Below are 8,753 nucleotides of genomic sequence, written 5' to 3' on the forward strand. Positions count from 1 at the left end.
GGCACCAAGATAATGTGCTGTAGGATGTTGGTACCCAGCCAGGCACCAAGATAATGTGCTGTAGGATGTTGGTACCCAGCCAGGCACCAAGATAATGTGCTGTAGGATGTTGGTACCCAGCCAGGCACCAAGATAATGTGCTGTAGGATGTTGGTACCCAGCCAGGCACCAAGATAATGTGCTGTAGGATGTTGGTACCCAGCCAGGCACCAAGACAATGTGCTGTAGGACCCTGGTACCCAGCCAGGCACCAAGACAATGTGCTGTAGGACGTTGGTACCCAGCCAGGCACCAAGATAATGTGCTGTAGGATGTTGGTACCCAGCCAGGCACCAAGACAATGTGCTGTAGGACGTTGGTACCCAGCCAGGCACCAAGATAATGTGCTGTAGGATGTTGGTACCCAGCCAGGCACCAAGATAATGTGCCATAACCCTGGTACCCAGCCAGGCACCATTTCCAAATGTCACTGTTTTGAATATCCAGCCAGGCCCAAGATAATGTGCTGTAGGACCCTGGTACCCAGCCAGGCACCAAGATAATGTGCTGTAGGACGTTGGTACCCAGCCAGGCACCAAGATAATGTGCTGTAGGACGTCCTACGTGTCAAATAACTCCCATAATTCAAGAGGTGCAGCTCTATTTCCAAATGTCACTTTTTCACGAATATCCATGCTGTCCCTACATTCAGCACATGACCACTCCTCTGTCCCTACATTCAGCACATGAACACTCCTCTGTCCCTACATTCAGCACATGAACACTCCTCTGTCCCTACATTCAGCACATGACCACTCCACTGTCCCTACATTCAGCACATGACCACTCCACTGACCACTCCTCTGTCCCTACATTCAGCACATGACCACTCCACTGACCACTCCTCTGTCCCTACATTCAGCACATGAACACTCCTCTGTCCCTACATTCAGCACATGACCACTCCACTGTCCCTACATTCAGCACATGACCACTCCACTGACCACTCCTCTGTCCCTACATTCAGCACATGACCACTCCACTGACCACTCCTCTGTCCCTACATTCAGCACATGACCACTCCTCTGTCCCTACATTCAGCACATGACCACTCCACTGACCACTCCACTGTCAGTACATTCAGCACATGACCACTCCTCTGACCACTCCACTGTCAGTACATTCAGCACATGACCACTCCACTGGCCACTCCTCTGTCCCTACATTCAGCACATGACCACTCCTCTGTCCCTACATTCAGCACATGACCACTCCTCTGTCCCTACATTCAGCACATGACCACTCCTCTGTCCCTACATTCAGCACATGACCACTCCTCTGTCAGTACATTCAGCACATGACCACTCCACTGACCACTCCACTGTCAGTACATTCAGCACATGACCACTCCTCTGACCACTCCACTGTCAGTACATTCAGCACATGACCACTCCACTGTCCCTACATTCAGCACATGACCACTCCACTGTCCCTACGTTCAGCACATGACCACTCCACTGTCCACTCCACTGTCCATAAGTTCAGCACATGACCACTCACGCAGCAGCATTGCTCTGGCTACAAAACAAAAACTAGTTAAATAATAAACTTAAAATATGCTGTTTATTTATGCAATTCATCCTTTACAATTGTTGATGCACTGGTGCTTTTCTATAGGAACACAATCAATCATTTGACCTGTGACCTGGCTGGTTATATATACTATTATCATTATGTGTTTTTGTTTCTACTTTGTCAAAAGAAGCTGGAACTGTATGAATTACTAATATTTGACCTTTATTTAACTACACAAGTCAGTTAAGAACAAATTCTTATTTTCAATGATGGCCTAAGAACAGTGGGTTAACTGCCTTGTTCAGGGGCAGAACGACAGATTTGTACCTTGTCAGCTCGGGGATTTGATCTTGCAACCTTGTGGTTACTAGCCCAACGCTCTAACCACTAGGCTACCATGCCGGCCCGCTAAAACTGTTATGACTAATCAAATCTACAAATCAAGTTGATGGAATGGATTACACTGTCATGTGTTTATCAGAAGGGAAACTAAAATAGGCTATAGGCCTACATTTTTGTTGTAGGACTTTGCAGAATTATACAAAACATATCCTTGACTCTATCTGAACAAATAACTATTGTTGTTGTCTATTGTTATTGGTGCATTTACACATATTTCTTCATGCAATTAATTATTTACAATAGTTTATGCACTATTTATCAAGTGTTGGTGCTTCTGTTTGCTGCATGTTGCAGGTTGATATGCATCTGATGTGTATGCTAAAGGAGACGCCCGACAACGAGCTCTAGCGGGTACTGATAGGCTGAAACGCCTGGCGAGGTACAGGCGAGGTATCCCTCTTTCCCTTCCAGATCTGTTTGTGTTGCACAGCCAACTTCAATGGCCTCTGTTATGGCATAACAACAACCATATGGTCGTTATAGACTATAGTAGTTGGCTATACAGCACAATTAGATCTGGGACCAGGCTGTAAGAGGCTATAACTGTGATAATACAGGTTAGTACCTCTCCTGTGTGTAGCTTAGCCAGAGGGCTGACTAGGGCCCCCAGGGGTAGGTGGCTCTGGAGGGCCGTCTGGCCCTCACACGGAACGCAGTAGGAGGTAGAAAGGATGAACCGAGGACTGCAGTTACCTAGGGACAACCAACCTTAGAGACAACCAACCTTAGAGAGGGACAACCACAGACCTGGTCTGCTGCCAAAGCATACACGCTCACACAGGGGCTGGGCGATAGGCTACATTGATATAATTATAACTATAGCTACAATAAAATGTTCTATTTTTTTGTCTTATTTATCAAATATATGTTTATTTATGTCAATATTATACAGAATTGCTGTATTGCCTGAGGTCTACCTCTGTCCTCCATGACACAGTCTGTGGTAGCCAACGGAGGTAGAGAGGAGATGGGTTCAGACACAAACACCTTCCCCTCCCACACTGTCCTGTCCTCCTCCATCATACGCACCTGTGAGAGAAAGAGAGAGGAGAGAAAGAGGACAGGGGAGATGGAGAAAGAGAGGAGAGAGAGAGGGGAAAGAGAGAAAAGAGAGAGAGGAGAGAGAGAAAAGAGAGAGAGAGAGAGGAGAGAGAGAGAGGGAGGAGAGAGAGAGAGAGAGGAGAGAGGAAAGAGAGAGAGGAAAGAGAGAGAGAGGAAAGAGAGAGAGGAAAGAGAGAGAGAGGAAAGAGAGAGAGGAAAGAGAGAGAGAGGGGAGAGAGAGAGAGGAGAGAGAGGAAAGAGAGAGAGAGGGAAAGAGAGAAGAGAGAGAGAGGAAAGAGAGAGAGGAAAGAGAGAGAGAGGAAAGAGGAGAGAGAGCGGAAAGAGAGAGAGAGGAAAGAGGAGAGAGAGAGGAAAGAGAGAGGAAAGAGGAAAGAGAGAGAGGAGAGGAAAGAGAGAGAGGAAAGAGGAAAGAGAGGAGAGAGAGAGAGGAGAGGAGAGGGGAAGGAAAGAGAGAGAGGAAAGAGAGAGAGAGAGGAAAGAGAGAGAGAGAGAGAGAGAGGAAAGAGGAAAGAGAGAGAGGAAAGAGAGAGAGGAAAGAGGAAGAGAGAGAGAGAGAGAGAGGAGAGGGAGAGGGGAAGGAAAGAGAGAGAGGAAAGAGAGAGAGAGAGCGGAAAGAGAGAGAGAGAGGAGAGAGAGGAAAGAGAGAGAGAGAGAGAGAGAGCGGAGAGAGAGGAGAGAGAGAGGAAAGAGAGAGAGGAGAGAGGAAAGAGAGAGAGCGGAAAGAGAGAGAGCGGAAAGAGAGAGGGGAGAGAGAGCGGAAAGAGAGAGAGCGGAAAGAGAGAGAGCGGAAAGAGAGAGAGCGGAGAGAGAGGAGAGAGAGAAGAGAGAGAGGAGAGAGGAAAGAGAGAGAGGAGAGAGGAAATAGAGGAAAGAGAGAGAGAGAGGAGAGGGAAAGGAAAGAGAGAGGAAAGAGAGAGAGAGAGGAAAGAGAGAGGAGAGAGAGAAAATAGAGAGAGGAGAGAGAGAGAAAAGAGAGAGAGAGGAGAGAGAAAAGAGAGAGAGAGAGATGGGTCATTAGCAACTAGTCCATTTCCTCAGTGAAAACAATGCACTGAGCAAATGTCAAATTGGCTTTTTACCAAATTACCGTAAGACAGACCACGTATTCACCCTAAACACCCGAATTCACAAACAAACCAGAACAAAGGCAAAGTCTTCTCATGCTTTGTTGATTTAAAAAAACCTTGACTCAATTTGGCATGAGGGTCTGCTATACAAATGAATGGAAAGTGGTGTTGGAAGAAAAACATACGACATTATAAAATACATGTACTCAAAAAAGTGTGAGGTTAAAATTGGCAAAAAAACACATTACTTTCCACGGGGCCGTGGGGTGAGACAGGGATGCAGCTTTGGCCTCACCATCTTCAACATATATTTTATTTTAGCTTTATTTAACTAGGCAAGTGAGTTAAGAACAAATTCTTATTTACAATGACGGCCTCGGAACAGTGGGTTAACTGCCTGTTCAGGGGCAGAACGACAGATTTGTACCTTGTCAGCTCGGGGATTTGAACTTACAACCTTTCGGTTACTAGTCCAACACTAACCACTACGCTACCTGCCGCCCCGTTGATATATATCAACTAATTGGCGCGGGCACTAGAATAGTCTGCAGCACCTGGCCTCACCTTACTAGAATCTGAAGTCAAATGTCTACTGTTTGCTGATGATCTGGTGCTTCTGTCCCCAACCAAGGAGGGCCCACTGCAGCACTTAGACCTTCTGAACAAATTCTGTCAGACCTGGGCCCTGACAGTAAATCTCAGTAAGACCAAAATATTGGTGTTCCAAAAAAGGTCCAGTTGCCAGGACCACAAATACAAATTCCATCTAGACACTGTTGCCCTAGAGCACACAAAAAACTATACATACCTTGGCCTAAACATCAGCACCACAGGTAACTTCCACAAAGCTGTGAACGATCTGAGAGACAAGGCAAGAAGGGCCTTCTATGCCATCAAAAGGAACATAAAATTTGACAGGATCTGGCAAAAAATACTTATGGTTGTGAGGTCTGGGGTCCGCTCACCAAACAAGAATTCACAAAATGGGACAAATGCAGACTCTGCATGCAGAATTCTGCTAAAATATCCTCTGTGTACAACGCAAAACACCAAATAATGAATGCAGAGGAGAATTAGCATGATACCTGCTAATGTTCAAAATCCAGAAAAGAGCTGTTAAATTCGTTGAAAATACAACCTACATTTATGTTTATTATTTTCCCTTTTGTGCTTTAACTATTTGCACATCGTTACAACACTGTATATAGACATAATATGACATTTGAAATGTCTTTATTCTTTTGGAACTTATAATGTAATGTTTACTGTTCATTTGTATTGTTTATTGTCTACTTCACTTGCTTATGTTTCCCCTGTCAATAAATCCCTTAATTGGGAATTGAATTGAGAGAGGAGAGAGAGAGGATAGAAAGTGAAAGAGAGAGAGAGAGAGAGAGAGAGAGAGAGAGAGAGAGAGAGAGAGAGAGAGAGAGAGAGAGAGAGAGAGAGGATAGAAAGTGAGAGTAGAGAGAGGGAGAGAGAGAGAGGGGGGAGAGGATAGAATGTGAAGACAAATATGGAGAGAAGGAGAGACAAGAGAGAGGGATGAAATAGAGGAGAAAGAGAGAGAGAAGCGAGAGAGGGAGAGAAGGAGAGACAAGAGAGAGGGATGAAATAGAGGAGAAGGAGAGAGAGAGAGAGGGAGAGAAGGAGAGACAAGAGAGAGAGGAGAAAGAGAGAGAGAGAAGAGAAAGAGAGGGAGAGGGAGAGAGGATAGAAAGTGAGAGTAGAGAGAGAGAGAGAGAAAGAGAGAGGATAGAAAGTGAGAGGAGAGAAAGAGAAAGACAGAGAGATAAGACAAATATGAGAGAAGGAGAGACAAGAGAGGGTTGAGAGAGGAGAAGAGAGAAAGAGAGAGAGAGAGAGAAGAGAAAGAGAGAGAAGAGAAGAGAAAGAGAGAGAGAGAAGAGAAAGAGAGAGGAGAATGAGAGAAGAGAGAGTAGGGAAGAGAAAGAGAGAGAGAGGATAGAAAGTGAGAGAGAGAGCGAGAGAGAGAGAGCGGGAGAGAGAGAGGATAGAAAGTGAGAGTAGAGAGAGAGGGGGGGAGAGGGGGAGAGAGAATAGAAAGTGAGAGGAGAGAAAGAGAAAGACAGAGAGATAAGACAAATATGGAGAGAAGGAGAGACAAGAGAGGGTTGAGAGAGGAGAAAGAGAAAGAGAGAGAGAGAGAGAGAGAGAGAGAGAGAGAGAGAGAGAGAGAGAGAGAGAGACAGAGAAGAAAGAGAGGGAGAGAGAGAGAGAGAGAGAGAGGGAGGAGAATGGGAAGAGGTTAGAGAGAGGAGAGAAAAGGAGACGAGAGAGAGAGGAGAGAAAAGAAGAGAAGAGAGAGAGAGGAGAAAGAGAGGGGGAGAGAGAGAGAGGAGAAAGAGAGGGAGAGAGCGAGAGAGGAGAATGAGAAGAGGAAGAGAGAGGAGAGAAAAGAAGAGAGAATAGAGAGAGAGGAGAATGAGAAGAGGAAGAGAGAGGAGAGAAAAGAAGAGAGGAAGAGAGAGAGAGGAGAGAAAGAGAGAGAGAGAGAGAGAGGGGAAAAAGAGAGAAGAGAGAGGATAAAGAGAGGGAGAGAGAGAGAGAGAGAGAGAGAGAGAGAGAGAGGAGAAAGAGAAGAGGAAGAGAGAGGAGAGAAAAGAAGAGAAGAGAGAGAGGAGAGAAAAGAAGAGAAGAGAGAGAGAGGAGAAAGAGAGAGAGAGAGAGAGAGAGAGAGAGAGAGAGGAGAATGAGAAGAGGAAGAGAGAGGAGAGAAAAGAAGAGAGAAGAGAAAGAGAGAGGAGAGAAAAGAAGAGAGAAGAGGAAGAGAGAGGAGAGAAAAGAAGAGAGAAGAGAAAGAGAGAGGAGAGAAAGAGAGAGAGAGAGAGAGAGGATAAAGAGAGAAGAGAGAGGATAAAGAGAGAAGAGAGAGGATAAAGAGAGGGAGAGAGAGAGAGAGAGGAGAAAGAGAGGGAGAGAGAGAGAGAGAGAGAGAGAGAGGAGAATGAGAAGAGGAAGAGAGAGGAGAGAAAAGAAGAGAGAAGAGAAAGAGAGAGGAGAGAAAAGAAGAGAGAAGAGGAAGAGAGAGGAGAGAAAAGAAGAGAGAAGAGGAAGAGAGAGGAGAGAAAAGAAGAGAGAAGAGAAAGAGAGAGGAGAGAAAGAGAGAGAGAGGATAAAGAGAGAAGAGAGAGGATAAAGAGAGAAGAGAGAAGAGAGAGGAGAAAGAGAGAAGAGAGAAGAGAAAAAGAGAGAATAAAGAAAAGAAAAGAGAAAGAGAGAGAGAGAGAGAGAGAGGGGAGAAAGAAGCAGTTGTGCAGTGTCTTCAGTGGGAGAAACATAGCGAGAGAGGAGGATGACGTCTAGAGGAAGAGGAGCGACACTTACAGCGCTGGGTAGAAGCTGAGGGTGTAGGCCATAGCGTGACTCTGAGATAGGTGAGCTGGGGCCGGACACCCCACTGTCCCCCAGAGACGGACAGGACTGGACACGGACACACAGAAAGAGAGAGACACCAGGACAGATGAGTCACTTCTAGTATGCACACTAGTATAACAACGTTATAATTAAGCAATAAGGCCCGCGGGGGTGTGGTATATGGCCTATATAGCCGTGGTATATTGGCCATAGGTGCCTTATTGCTATTAAAAACTGGTTACCAATGTAATTAGAAAAGTAAAAATAAATGTTTTGCCATACCCGTGGTACACGATCTGATATATCACGACTGTCAGCCTTTAATTAGTATTCAGGGTTTGAACCAACCGGTTTATAATAAGTAATAATGACACACTAATGATGTGAGCGTCTGTTACTACACGTTGTTGTTAATATGGTCTGTTTTCTTACCGGTTGCATGGTGGTATCCTCCTGTACAGGATGTGAGGTGGCACCAGGCTTGTACATTACACCTGAGAGACAGAGAGGAGTCAGGGACAACATACTACAACACAATTATTCACTAATATTATAGGAAAGATGTGTCAGAGTTTTACTGCCTGCACCTGACTCTGTTTGCATGTTAGTGTATAGATTACCACTGTGACTCTGTTTGTGTGTTAGTGTATAGATTACCACCTGACTCTGTTTGTGTGTTAGTGTATAGATTACCACCTGACTCTGTTTGTGTGTTAGTGTATAGATTACCACCTGACTCTGTTTGTGTGTTAGTGTATAGATTACCACCTGACTCTGTGTGTTAGTGTATAGATTACCACCTGACTCTGTTTGTGTGTTAGTGTATAGATTACCACCTGACTCTGTTTGTGTGTTAGTGTATAGATTACCACCTGACTCTGTTTGTGTGTTAGTGTATAGATTACCACCTGACTCTGTTTGTGTGTTAGTGTATAGATTACCACCTGACTCTGTTTGTGTGTTAGTGTATAGATTACCACCTGACTCTGTTTGTGTGTTAGTGTAGATTACCACCTGACTCTGTTTGTGTGTTAGTGTATAGATTACCACCTGACTCTAGTGACTCTGTTTGTGTGTTAGTGTATAGATTACCACCTGACTCTGTTTGTGTGTTGTGTGTTATAGATTACCACCTGACTCTGTTTGTGTGTTAGTGTATAGATTACCACTCTGACTCTGTTTGTGTGTTAGTGTATAGATTACCACTCTGACTCTGTTTGTGTGTTAGTGTATAGATTACCACCTGACTCTGTTTGTGTGTTAGTGTATAGATTACCACTGTGACTCTGT

The 8,753-nt window shown here is 45.0% G+C and overlaps 1 protein-coding gene across 20 annotated transcripts in view; it reads right to left on the minus strand.

Annotated features, from left to right (window-relative positions):
- Positions 1–8,753, minus strand: part of si:dkey-13n15.2 (protein transport protein Sec24C) — a 46,646-nt gene that overhangs the window by 18,329 nt on the left and 19,564 nt on the right. For 19 of the 20 annotated variants that reach the window (XM_052479283.1, XM_052479272.1, XM_052479271.1 and 16 more), the window contains 4 exons: positions 7,896–7,957; positions 7,434–7,529; positions 2,874–2,985; positions 2,522–2,649 (listed from right to left, as the gene is read on the minus strand). In XM_052479283.1, the coding sequence (XP_052335243.1) occupies positions 2,522–2,649; positions 2,874–2,985; positions 7,434–7,529; positions 7,896–7,957 (398 nt within the window). Of the gene's footprint in view, positions 1–2,521; positions 2,650–2,873; positions 2,986–4,893; positions 5,413–7,433; positions 7,530–7,895; positions 7,958–8,753 lie in introns of those variants that run through there. The other variant, XM_052479284.1, reaches the window with a different exon arrangement.

This window comes from Oncorhynchus keta, chromosome 25 (genome assembly GCF_023373465.1).
Source record: "Oncorhynchus keta strain PuntledgeMale-10-30-2019 chromosome 25, Oket_V2, whole genome shotgun sequence".
NCBI classification, from domain to species: Eukaryota; Metazoa; Chordata; class Actinopteri; order Salmoniformes; family Salmonidae; genus Oncorhynchus; species Oncorhynchus keta.